This window comes from Nansenia antarctica (assembly GCF_963989245.1).
Source record: "Nansenia antarctica genome assembly, chromosome: 1".
Lineage (NCBI taxonomy): Eukaryota > Metazoa > Chordata > Actinopteri > Argentiniformes > Microstomatidae > Nansenia > Nansenia antarctica.
The window spans coordinates 44,924,226-44,938,014 of NC_137674.1; the positions used below are offsets into that span (position 1 = coordinate 44,924,226).

At 48.3% G+C, this 13,789-nt stretch overlaps 1 protein-coding gene across 1 annotated transcript in view; it reads left to right on the plus strand.

Annotated features, from left to right (window-relative positions):
• Positions 1-2,785: 2,785 nt before the first annotated feature.
• The window catches only part of tiam2a (TIAM Rac1 associated GEF 2a), a gene marked incomplete at both ends in the record, with an annotated part of 47,786 nt that continues 36,782 nt past the window's right edge, over positions 2,786-13,789 (plus strand). The window contains 4 exons of the mRNA XM_080523192.1: positions 2,786-3,961; positions 8,083-8,569; positions 9,390-9,562; positions 12,119-12,343. Coding sequence (XP_080379318.1) covers positions 2,786-3,961; positions 8,083-8,569; positions 9,390-9,562; positions 12,119-12,343 — 2,061 coding nt within the window. The remainder of the gene's footprint in view (positions 3,962-8,082; positions 8,570-9,389; positions 9,563-12,118; positions 12,344-13,789) is intronic.

Consider the following 13,789-nt stretch of genomic DNA (forward strand, 5'->3'; position numbering starts at 1 on the left):
GCCTGAATAAACTTTGTTGGAACAAGAACTGTGTCACAGTCCGAGTTGAAAGGAAGCAGTCATTGTGACAGCAAGCTTTATTCTGATGCCCGCTGCACGGCAGCTGCACTTGGATTGTTTGCTCCCAAATAGACTGTTGTTTGGTTTCCCCTTTCATCCATGTGTAGGGACTTTCCCCCCTGCTTCAAACCCATTATCTCTCAGACACTAGGTTAATTGTTGTTGATGCTAATTAGTAGTAGAGAGGTCAAATCAAATCAGACTTTATTTATATAGCGCAAAATATTGTGCAAAATTGCAGTACGAGGTGCTTAACAATACAATGAAAATACAACAATTCAGTCAGGAGGTGGGCCGTGGCTAGACGTAGAGAAGACAGCAGATGGATGGTAAATCCCACCGTGAGAGATGGCACTCCACTTTTCCCAACAGCTCCGGAGAGCCTGAGGAGGCTCCAGGCAACGTTTAAACCCTAGCGGAGCTGGAGCGAGCAAGTGTGGTCGACTCGACCGCTCACCCATAACCGTTGCTGGCTCTTTCTCTAGCCTATAGGAGAGGACACGTGGTCTCTGGTCTTACTATAAACTTGGCATCCCCTTGGAAGGTTGAGGGGTCTGAACTTGGGAACATGTCTGTGTCATCAAAGCTGTGTGCAAGTGTTCCCTCTCAATCACAATCTCTCTCTCTCTCTCTCTCTCTCTCTCTCTCTCTCTCTCTCTCTCAAAGACCACCTCAGAATATAAGTTCAAGTTCATTAACACTAGTGTCTCAGTTCAAATGTAGGAACAACATGTAGGCATAATGGTTAGCCTCTGAACTCAATGCGACAACACACTCCCTATGTCTTTACTCAAACTCTGCAATCCCTGTACACAAAACATTCTCTCTGCCTCTCTTTGTCTGTCTCTGGAATCCCCATACACGTCTCTCTAGACTAGGTCAATGTGTCAGATGTTGACATTCAGCAGACGCTCTTATCCTCCTCAACTCAGAAGTCAAGGAGCATCTAAATAGGAGAGATAATGCCACAGATCAGTTAATCCTTAAGGTTAGGCTGGTGGCAGGAGGCTATTTACACGATTGCGTCTCACACACATACACACAAGCATGCTGTACGTGTGCTTGCTAGTCTGGAGGAGGTGGATATATACGAGGGCGTTCGTGAGTGTGAGTTACACGCATGCAGGTTGTGTTATACTTGAGGTTATGCTGTTTCTTAGAACCAAGCTCCAGCACCACGGTAAGAAACCTCTGCAGCCGTTTCTGTTTTTGGAATCCGCCCCATGGACAAATTTGGCAGTGGGGAGTGAAGAAAAAGAGCTGGAATTCCAGTGTTTAAAAATAAACAGCGAGGCATACTGTAGTCCGCTGGAAAAAAAAAAGAAGAAGAAAAAAAAGTTTCCCAACCGATCAAAGAAGACGTCATTGAGTTCTGCAGAGTTGGAAAAATGCGAGTAATGTTTAATTTGGAGGGCAGAATAAAGAAGGTTTGAGTCATGGGGGGGAGGGAGTTTTTACAGTAGTCGTACAGTCAGGATGGCATAGTAGAGACCTGGTTTGACTTGATACTTGACAAGAACGGTTACTGTGTAAGGGAACCTGATGCCGCTACAATCTTCTGACAGCAAGAGCTACTAATTTTACTTTTTTGTTTTTTTTACAGTTTTAGTTTCAGTTTGTGTCCTGAACTCTATTTCCCTTCTGAGGTAACTGTGGTGTTAGCAGCCTTCTTCAGAGATGGAGTTTCTTTATATCAGCTCTCTATTTGAACAGTCGTCCTCTTACTAAAAACCCAGAGTCCTCTGCTCCCCTAGCTCCAGGCTTAGGGCTCAGCCCTAATTGGCGCACCTGTTACCAAACACGGGGTTTGTCGCAGACGTTTCCCTGAGCCAAGTTGCCATAGCGCTAACACAACCACTAACCCCAAGACACTGTGTTTCCTCTCCCTAGATGAGCTTGACCGTGACTGTGCAGGAAGGAGTGTGGTCGCGTTTGAGAACAGGAGACCAGAACCATGCGCAGTGAGAAGAAACTGTAGGACTGGTGAGTCTCATCTGTCTTTTATGAAAGATTGTTGCATTGATTTTCAAGGGTGGTATTTTTTTGTTCTGTGCATGTTAACGCCGTGTAGCAATTGAGAAATGTCCAAACTAGAGTAGCATTTCTTAACATGATTATGCAATGGCTACGATAACAACAAGTGGGCCTCAGCTACAGTCCGTCATATGTTACAGCCGTCAAACCGAGCTTCTTTTTCTTCAATGACTGTACAGTTACTCAGCTTGACTTCCATCAACCACGTGTGGATGTCTAGTGGTCATGGCCTTCCATCACTCAGTTAAGAGCTTTAGGGTTCGTCTGGAAGTCATTTCACACCGCCTCGTCACATGTAACACCCATGACGGCTTAATGCTTGTTCGTCTAACTCACTTTTCACGGGAATGGAGTCAAATGAAAGGGGCTGTGTAATTACGAGATGGTCTTTAGAGTATTATACGCTCTCCGCAATTATGCCTTTTCTTTGGTCTTCTTCTCACTCGGATGTTAGCCTGTTTGATGTTATTGAGTCTCTAACTTCATCTCCCAGGGGTCGTTTTGTCAGTGTGAGTCGTGTTGTAATGTCCATATGGAGCCAATCATAAGCCATGACCAATGTGACTTACAGTAAAAAGGCCTCTCACAGCAGTGCGGTGAGCATACTTGAGATGATGCCATACAACAGATGTCTGCCTTACATATCTCAGATAACATGAAAAACTATCTGTTTTGCCCCTCCAGAATCACAATGGGAAACTCAGAGAGCCAGTATAGCATTCAGGGTCCCAAGGGCACCAGCTGTATCCTCCCTGGGAAACAAAAACCCTACTCACTAAAGTTCCGCTCCGCCAAAGAAGACATGTTGTCGCCCCATGCGTGGTGGAAAGGTCGGCCGGGCGTCTCCACGTACAAGACCAGAGCCAACAACCGCGCCTGCCTTTCTCCGCCCAGAAGTCGCACGTCCTATGTCTCCCGGCATTACGACTACGTCACCAAGGGGGTGAAGGGCAGTCCGAATGGGCATCGCTGGCATGGATCGTCGTCAGGGGGGCACTCGCGTCTGACAGCTGAAAACGGCTATCCCTTCGAGGGGAGTGGACTCGATGGAGAGAGCCCGTATGGGAGACCAGGGAGGGATCTGAACGGGGATGGGCATGCGGGCCTTGAGGAACAGAGTAGTCCCAGGGTGGTGATCAAGAAGGACGGCAGCCTACGGGTAGAGTTCACCAACACCTCTGGTGGTGCCCTGCTCTTGGACGAGGCCTCCGGGCCGGTACAGCTCCTCAAGTTTTCCCCCACCCTGGAGTCTACCCCTACCCTGCCTGGGGCCAGCGACAGGAGGCCCGAGGCCCACTGCGGAGCTCCAGCACCCACCTCAACCTCCACCTCCACCAGCAAGGGCAGTTCGCTGAGCTCTGACGGCTCCTGGTACGACTCGCCCTGGGGGCCTGGTGCAGAGCTCTGCGAGCAGGACAACCCTTGCTCTTCCTCCAGCAGGAAACTACAGCAGAGTAACAGCAGGGTTTATCAGACGGGCTCCCTTGACCAACAGCCCCCCATGTCCATCACAGACCTCTACCGGGACCCCAACATGGCCGTCACCTTCCCCACTGCAAAGGACCTATCTGGCCAGTACCAACATCTCCCCCACCCCCAGAACCAGCGCCAGAATCGGGCGTCCTTCGCCTCGGTCCTGGATGTTCCAGCTGAGGAGGTGTGTCCGGAGGCCAGGCAGTACTCATCCTACACCCTGCCCTGCAGGAAGGCCCGGCAACAGGACAAGGACCAGGACCAGGACCAGGACCAGGACCAGGACCAACACAGCACTGGGGGCAGCACCCATAAGAAGGACTCCCTCAGAAGCCGTATGAGACGCCTCAGCGACTGGACAGGAAGTCTCAGCAGGAAGAAGAAGAAGACACAGGTGAGTTAGCGATGTTAGGATGTATGTATGTCTGTTCTCTTTCTTGTCTGTGTTGACTCTCAGGGTCTTGATTCTCTCAGGCTGCAGCTGAAATGGCGGCATAGTTCGTATGTAGTGCACAACATGGGGTATAGGGTGCTGTTTGATCAGTGTATGAACTCCTGTTGTCCTTCACAGGGTCCGTATACAGTGGGGTGGAAACATTTGGGCACCCCTAGTCAAAATGCCTTTTACAATTAATAACTAAGTGAAAAGAAGCAAACCTAATCTAGTCTAAATGGTACAAAGTTAAACATGACACATTTCATCACATTTTAAAGCAAGTTAAAAAATAATTTTCAAAATAATAAAACAAGAAAAAAGGCCATGTGCAATCGTTGAACCCTGTCAGCTAGTACTTTGTAACTCCCCTTCGGGCAACTATAACAGCTTGCAAACGCTTCTAGTAGCCAGCTAAGAGTCTTTCAATTCTTGTTTTTGGAATTTTTCCCCATTCTTCCTGGCAGAACACCTCTAGCTCAGAAATATTCTTCGGCCTTTTTGCATGCACGGCATGTTTGAGGTCTCTCCACATATTTTCAATAATATTCAAGTCTGGGGCCTGTGACAGCCATTCCAAAACCTTCATCCATCTTTCCTGGAGGTACTTCATGGTTGATTTTGAGGCATGCTTTGGGTCATTGTCTTGCTGGAATACCCAACCTCTCTTCAATTTCTGGACTGACCTTTGAACATTAGCCTCTGGAATGTCTTGATATTTATCGCACAATAACCTCTAATAACCTCTAACACTCTATAGAGATCGTCAACGCATGGTATGTAAATCATAATAGGCCTTATAAGAATATAGGTGTGTTTGGAGTTTGTCCTGTTAGCATACAACTAGTCCTCCCGTGTAGTTAACTTGTAGTCTGTAGAAGTGAATTATCCCAGTCTAGACGTATGACTTTAAAGCTGAAAGTAAAGCTAGCTGTTTGTTGTGTTGAGTTAGCATTGATACTGTATGGCTGCATTAGGTCTGTCCTATAGGAATGTCCCTCTCAATGTATGGGGCTATGGCCAGCTGTCGCTCCATAGGGGAATATGGTGATGTTTTTGTGAAATCTACCTGTGCTAGTCTTAAAACCAGCGTCCCCTCCCAACTTGTTAGGGAAGGGAGGGCAGAGGAAGCGTTGTCGTGACAGCTTCTTGGCTGACTAAGTTCACCTGGGCCATGTGCCACAGCAGTGTGGCGTCGCCCGGAACGGAACCGTTAGCCGTTAACGCCGTGCTACCAGCTGTCTGAGGGCCGAGGAGCCGCAGGGTAGCACCAAATGAAATTTGTGACACAGGCGGTGCGGCGAGAGGTGTTTTTGTGAGGGAGCGTAGAGAGTGAGGAGCTCGCTAGCAGAGTATAGGGTATGACTAGAGACGAGAGGATGAGAATCCGAGGGGGCGTCTGCAGATGTCATGACTACTTCTGGGTGGGTACACATTATGGCAGTTTAATTTTCTTCTGCCAACCTTATTCCAAGGGCAAGGGCATGTAGCATGCCTCGTCTGAGACACGTAGCTTGACGCAAATTTTTGTCGTTGTATTGTGATGATTTCAGACTTTTTTCCAGGCATGAAAGTGTTACATTTTTGTGTTGGTGGTTATAGTGAACTGAGATTGTTTGTTAGTGTCGGATTTCACCCTAACGGTTTGGTTTGGACATTGGGCTATTTGAGTGAAAGGTTATTGAGAGGGTTAAACTGGACAGTTGAGAGGAGTATTGAGTGGTGCATCAACCCTAGGAATGTACAACTGTGTGATGTCGGGAAGGGCAGTACCGGCTGACAGCTGAAACCTGGACCGTACTGCGTCAGTAAAATGACACTAGGCTCGTTCCTAGAGAAAGAGAGGATGAGAATAGCCATGAGTTGTACTGTATATTAAATAAAAATTAAAATATAAAATAAACTGTGTGTGTGCTTGCGTGTGTGTGTGTGTGTGAGAGAGAGAGAGAGAGAGAGAGAGAGAGAGAGAGAGAGAGAGAGAGAGAGAGACTGTGTGTGTGTGTGTGTGTGTGTGTGAGAGTGAGAGAGAGAGCCATCATAGTCATGTTTTCCACAACAAAAACTGATTAGTTGATTGCCTAAAATTTGCTTATTAGATATTTCCAAATGAACTCAGCAAGAGTTCAGTGTGTCCCCTCTGACTGAGGCTTGAAATCAAACGTTACATGCGCTAATTCAGTTGCTTTTTACAACTTCTAAATGTGTTTCAAATCATGCCAAGAAAATTGTTGTAAGCCTTTGAGATGCTTTGTTAGAGTGAAACTAAGTCTCAGCTGCAGATTTAACGTCTCCTGTTAATGATTTGCTTGTCATGGTGATTCTGTCCTGAATGTTTGGTGGAGCCGCCCCGGGTTCCTCGGTACCATCCTATCCCCGTCCCCAGAGAGCCCGTCTGGATAGGACCTCCTTCATAGGTGCTCCCTTCAAAAAGGGAGAGAAAATTACATAAACTGAACATCCTGTGTCATTCGTTTGGGTCTTACTGTTTTGTTTTAGATTTCGCTTTTTTTTTTTTCCATTTAGATCTTAGTGTGATGAGGGCAGCAACCAGCACTTTTACTTTCAAGTGGTAGTGTCCTCTCCTAAGCCTCTCCTGCTCTCTGGGTAGGCTTGGTAATCTCCAGGCATGTGTTTGTGCTTAGCTGGTTTTAGGACGAGGCTAGGACCCACAGCATTCCTCTTCTCTAGGTTTACTTTGTTATCCTGTATAACATGGGAGGGAAAGCTTTAGAGGGACAGTTGTGAAAGCTATCCAGGTTATCAGGCTCCGAGGTCTCTAAGAAGCTTTCTGACCATCGCCCTTTAAGTCGACATCCCTACACACCCGACACGGAGACAGATTTACGTCCTGTGCCAGACCAGCGAGTCCTCGGCCCCCAGAACAGAGATGAACAAATGGTCTCTTTCAGTACTCTGTCTCAAACTGTGAATTGTTCACAGGCCGAGTGTGAATGTCCAACTGGGGTTTGGGTCGTGTAATTGGAGCCATTCAGGGCTTTTAGAGGCTACCTGCTGTCATGGATGAGGTGAACAGTACTGGTTCAGAGGGGCACACTGCCATAGCTCTCCCCCCTGCCTGGTGCTCTGTACTGGGACTCCAGTCCTGTCTGGATCCCCTTAGCTCTACTGGGGCCACTCTGACCACCGGTGCCCCGGTGGCTGTATATCACCTAGTCTGGCCACGCTGCCTCCTTTCATCAACTTGACCATAATCAGGACTAACTCCAGTTCTCGTTCCCCTTCACCTGGATTCCAGGGCTCTGCTGTGGGTTCAGGGTCACGCTGCTGTTGCTGCAGCAAGCACTCAACCAGCTGTTTCTCATTAGGAACTGGGACTTTGTCTCTGGCTTGTTTTGAGTGCTGAGAATGGGGGGGGTGGGGGGTCAGGGCAGAGGGAGGATAGGGGAGGCAGAGGGAGATTGGGAGAGGTGATGGGGGAGTGAGGGAGATTTAGGGAGGCGGTGAGGGGGAGGGAGTGAGGGAGGCAGAGGGAAACTGATGGAGACTGTGACTCAGAGGGTGGCTTAGCAAAGGCACTGGAGCCATGTGTGTGTGTGTTCTGTGTTTTAAGTGCACTCCAGACAGTTGCCAGGGGGAGAATCAATGCTGCAATCTAATCAAGTGCAGGTAGGCTTTCATTAGCAACGAAAGGCCGCAATTCCGTCAAGTGTTTGTCTACTGGGGTCAGGACGCCACAGTGAAATTGTCTTGTGAGAATTGTGAGTCTCAAGGATTCCAGTTCGACCAGGTTTCCAGCCTGAGAAGTTAAATTAGCTTCCTCTTTCTGGAAACTTTGTCATAGCAACAGTAATATGTTTTACTTGTTAGTTGTAGTAGACAGAGGTGACTTTGTTCTACTCACTTTCCTCACTCTCTCTTTACCCCCTCTGCTCTCCATCTCTCCTCCTCACCCCCTCTCCCCTCACCCTCTCTCTCCTCACCCTCTCTCTCCTCACCCCCTTTCCCCTCATCCTCTCTCCCCTCTCCATCTCTCCTCCTCACATTCTCTCCCCACTCTCTTTCATCCCTGGCTCTCCTCCCCATCCTCCTCACCCTTGTCCTCCCCCTCCGTGTTCCTCCAGGAGCCCAGATACAAGGACCCTGGCGAGGCCTTTGACAGCGGCGTAGATGGCCTCACGGCCGACACCAGCTCCCCCTCCCTGGTGTCCAGTCTGCTCTGGTACCCTGGTGGAGGGGGAGGAGCCTCCCGGGCCCAGTCGTCAGGGGCTCTCCACCCCGGCAACAGTGACGTGATTCGCCAGAACATCTATGAGAACTTCATGCGTGAGCTGGAGACCGGTACCGGACGCGGCGGAGGTGGTGGTGGTGGTGGAGCAGGGGTCAGCGGCGAGAGGAGAGACCCGTCCACGGGCACCGAGGAGGGGGAGAGCAGCAGCGAGTCGACAGGCGGTTCCCTGGAGCAGCTGGATCTGCTGTTTGAGAAGGAGCAAGGGGTGGTGAGACGGGCAGGTTGGCTGTGGTTCAAACCGCTCCTCACCCTGCACAAGGACCGCAAGCTGGAGCAGGTCACACGGCGCAAGTGGAAGCAGTACTGGGTCACTCTCAAAGGTGAGCAGGGAGGGCGGAGGGTCCGACGGGTGGGGGATATCACAGTCCATATCTAGTTGATGAGAACCGAGGCGGTTGTTGAATATATCTCACTGGAATTGAGTTTGCTGCTGACTCGTGAGCAGTGCAGAGGGAAGCTCAGTTTCCTAAATCACATCCAAGTCAAGTGAAACTCTCTCTGTTAAACTCTCTCTGTTAAAGTGCTATTACGTTTTCATAAGGGAGGTCAGTGACCTGCTCCACACGTGCGTTGCTTCTTTGAAGACGGCCGTGGCTGTCCTTGGGAGAGTCCACCTCATTTACTTAGCCTGTGCATTACACCTGCCATTGACTGATCCCCCTCCAATATCCTAACAGCTTACAGGGTATTATGCTGTCGCATTTACCTGCTAAATGGATAATCTCCAGGCTTGTGTGTGTGTGTGATGTGTGTGTGTGATGTGTGATGTGTGATGTGTGTGTGTGTGTGTGTGTGATGTGTGTGTGTGTGAGTGTGTGTGTGATGTGTGTGATGTGTGTGATCTGTGTGATGTGTGCGTGTATCCTTCAGCCATCACTCTAAAAAGTATTTATTCAAGCACCACTGAGAAATGAAGGAAAAAAAACAACTCACAAATTCACAATTTTGAGCCAGATTTCTTGAAAGATGGTATGCCATTTGCAACCACTTTCCACCCCCGTTCTGAAGCTTGTCTCAGTCCCCTATTCAGGACAAGAAGTAGCCATGGTGTTCTCATTCCATCCTAAGCATTCTCTTCCTTTCTCTCACACTCATATTTTCTTTCTCACCCCACTCTCCCTCTTCTTCCTCCCCCTCCAGGTTGTACGTTGCTGTTCTATGAGAGCAATGGTAAGGGCTCCCCAGAGCAGGAGCTGTCCCCCCGCTATGCCCTGCTGGCCGAGGACAGCATCGTCCAGGCCGTGCCGGAACACCCCAAAAAGGAGAACGTCTTCTGTCTCAGCAACACCTACGGAGACGTCTACCTCTTCCAGGTGAGAAACGACCGCTTCTACAACACAACTCGCTAACATCCTCCATCTGGATGGATGGATGGATGGATGGATGGATTTAGATACAAGATTGCCCTACAGAATGCCCTCTAAAACGTGTAGTATTGTCATAATGAATATGATGTTGTGTGTGAGTCTGGTCACGCACTACATCAGGCTATAAATGACAAAACACCATGGGTTTTCTACACAGCTGTGTGTGTCGTGCTTCTCTGCCTGTTTACAATGGTCTCAACATCAAACTCCAGTCTCCAGTCCAGTTCCATCAGTGTTGATGGACACATGCCCCCCCCTCGCCCCCCTTCCACTGCTTGCATGGCGTTAGTTTGCCGAGCAGCACGTCTCGCTGGCACTCAGTCAGACGACCTCGTATCGCTCAGCTCCGCTCGCCGCCGTGCTCCGTGCTCACCGCCTTCCGATCCGACGACACAAACGAGGACCAGAAGCTGTTCATTAGCGAGGAATTCTTTTGGCCGGTGGAAAACGTAGCGTGTCGAAGCGGGGCTTGTGGCAGCCTGGTTTGATAGTCTCCTTCCTGCTTGGTCAACCAAGCGGTGCGTGCCGCAGTGACGTGTCCCTCCAGTCCTGTAGTCTGCTACCAGATCAGACACACTGTGTCGGCTGAACACTGGGGCACAATGGATATACACACGCAGACGAGCGCACACACACACACACACACACTCCTTGTGCCTTTTCACGATGTAGTTGAGGAGATTAAGTTAGAGACTCCAGCAATGATTACGGAGGAGTGGGGGGGGGGTGAAACTTTCCAGCTGGAGGGTTTTTGAGTGAGGGAGCACATTTTAGTTTATTGTCTGTGTGAGCTTTGCTGACCTCATTTTCACTGTTGGATGCAGAAACTAAGTGGAACTTGGCCTCGTCGCTCGCAGCGTGTTCGACCTTACTGGAGTTTACAAGCCCCACCAAGTATCGCATGAACTCCCAGTGGCGGTGTTCAGGGTAGATCTAATAACCTAGGGAGGTAGGGAGTTTACATCTCTCTGGAGTCCCTTGCTCAGTAAACGGTTGACTCTATAAACCAAAGTACCATAGAACCTTTTGGGTTTCCCCTCAGGTTTGGTAGACTCCATGCTTGTGTTTCTCTCAGATTTCACAACTTCATATCGCCTGATAATTAAATAAATCATTTATATCCATACGGATTGACGGTACCCATTGTGACATTTAAAGGTTGGGTAATGCGTCAGGTTCCCAGGCGGCTTTGCTCTTTAACTCACTAACTGCCGAAGGATTCAGTAAAACTCACCACCTGGAGGGCGAAGTGTTTTATGTGGTATTTACCTAGCAACAATACTTTGATTGGCTACAAAATGAAGCATTGTCATTTATGCATTTTTTGTGAATAAAGCCACACGTGACATATTGGGTGATATACCCTCTGCACTGAACGAGTGAAGAGCTGTCAATCACTATGAAGTTGTCATTGTGTCATTTACCACATCACATTCCCTTCATCTGGCTGTGTCACTGCTGGTAAGGGCATTGGCTTTTACAACCAACCATGACTCTAAATTAAGAAATTGAATTTTATTTAAATAGAAATAAATCAAAATGAATGCTTTTCAGGGAGAGACCCCTACTAGAAACCATATACAGGCCAGTAGGTGTAACTAGTGCTGTCCCAAACGACTATTTTTCTAACGATTAATCTAGCGATTATTTTATCGATTATTCGATTAGTCTAATGACTAATTTATCGATAAGTCTAACGATAATTTTTGTACTGTAAAAAAAAAAAAAAACTTCTTTGTCTCCACCTCACTGCTATGTTTAGCCAACTTGAATGCCAACATGGCCATTTAGAAGTCTGTCCATCACCACAACACATAGCTAGCTAACGTTTAGTGCTGTCCCAAACGACTATTTTTCTAACGATTAATCTAGCGATTATTTTATCGATTATTCGATTAGTCTAACGACTAATTTATCGATAAGTCTAACGATAATTTTTGTACTGTAAAAAAAAAAAAAAGAAAGAAAAAAAGACGTACCGTATTTGTCTCCACCTCACTGCTATGTTTAGCCAACTTGAATGCCAACATGGCCATTTAGAAGTATGTCCATCACCACAACACATAGCTAGCTAATGTTACTCTCGCTGCTATGTTATGATTAGCTAAATTGATGCTAACGTAGCATGCGAGCTACGAGCTAGATAACGTGCTCGCACCACAATGACAATAGGCTACCGTAGCTAGCCAGCTACATAGCTAACGTTACTAACACCAGAAGACAAGACATACGAACTGTGGTGAGCTACATTGCTTGTGTAACATTAGCTAGTAGCTATCCATTTTTCACTCATACACTTAATTGTCTCGCCTGGTAAAATAAAGGTTAAAAAAAAAAAAAAAAAAACGCCATTTTGTTTATTTACGACTAACCGGCGCATATTACGCTAACCGACGTATTGACGTAGTCGATGACGTCGACGACGTCGAATAATCGTAACAGCCCTAGGTGTAACCTCCAACCTGTGTGTGTGTGTGTGTGTGTGTGTGTGTTTGTCCTCAGGCCAGCAACCAGACGGACCTGGAGAACTGGGTGACAGCCATCCACTCGGCCAGCGCCTCTCTGTTGGCCAAACGCCAGGGCAAGGAGGACACGCTGCGTCTGCTGAGGAGCCAGATCAGAGGCCTGCTGCAGAAGATAGACATGGACGGCAAGATGAAGAAGATGGCCGAGCTGCAGCTGGCCGTGGTCCACGACCCCAAGAACAGGAAGGCCATCGAGAACCAGGTGAGGAGGAGGAGGAGGGTGGTGATGGAACCAGGTGAAGAGGAGGGTGGTGGTGATAGAACCAGGTGAAGAGGAGGAGGAGGGTGGTGGTGATGGAACCAGGTACAGAGGAGGAGGGTGGTGGTGATGATGAAAGTTTTCCACGGTGACCGTGTTGTGAGCGGAGCACACTGGCTAGGTCCATGTCGTGTTTTTATTTTTATTTATTTATTTCCGATATTAAGAGGTCTTCTTTTCTATTGAAGTGTCTTTTTAGATTTTGTCGATTGGCTAAGATATGAATGACCCGATCCGTCGTCATTTTATCTTATTTGCGCGAAATCTAGCGACATACAGAGATCTGTGCTACGTGCATTAGGGATGTGTGACCGTGCGATCAAAACCCCATGATTTATTTTGGGAAATGGGAGAAGAATTATCCCAAATGTAACGTAGCCTCAAACACGTACTCAGGGGAGCTGCACAGCCTCCCTGCATGGGATTAGGATTCCAGATGTTTTCTGGTAATGGTATCACAGCATGGATCTACCCCCCCTCACTACCCCCCCTCAGGCTGAACATACAGACATACAGAATATACAGACACACACACACACACACACACACACACACACACACACACTCCCTACAGTCCTATCTCGTCAAGAGTAGATACAACTGGAATTATAGAGTGGGGTAATCAAGGGGGTGGGGTTGGCTGCTTCAAAGTACTTCAACCCTAAATTAGGAAAGGGCCGTGAATCAGGACATTCTTTACAGTGGCTGTGTAGATCCCTTACGAGGAAAAGCTGAATGGCTGGCAGTCGTGACCAGTGGCATGGAGGATAATCCCTCTACAGATAGTTGGCTGTGTGTGTCTGTTTCCTGTTAGTGGTCGCATCACCCCAGGACAGACTGACAGACAGAGAGAGATGGACAGGTCTGGAGCCAATGATGGAGGGTCAGAGGGGAAAGGGAGGAGTTAGGCCCTGTGACAGGCGCCCCAAGGCTGCTGCTGATGATTTAGGGGTGGCGGGGGGGGGAGGGGCAAAGGGCAGGGAGGAGGGGTTACGAGAGGCCACTTTGATGTCCTCTCACCCTCCCTCCTTCCCAAAATCAGTGCCAGGCAGCAGACAATCTTTCTTTTCCTCCTCCCAAGTAAAGTAATGATTGTGTTAATGTCTCTCAACTATGGGCACAGAAAGAGAGCAGGCAGATGGAGGAGAGGAGAGGAGGAACGTCAGGAGACGACTATGTCCAAGGAAATGGCCCATTCCTGGGATTTATAATGGAAGTAAATAGGATTGCATTGAAGCCAGATGTGGCCAATTTGCCCTCACTTCAATAAGTTGTGGCTCTCTGATATGTGCAGGTCTGCGAACTATTGAGAGAGAGAGGAATAGAGGGAAGGGGAGAGATACAGAATGTGTCTGTAACAGACACATTCGGTCTTTCAGGCCATTGCAC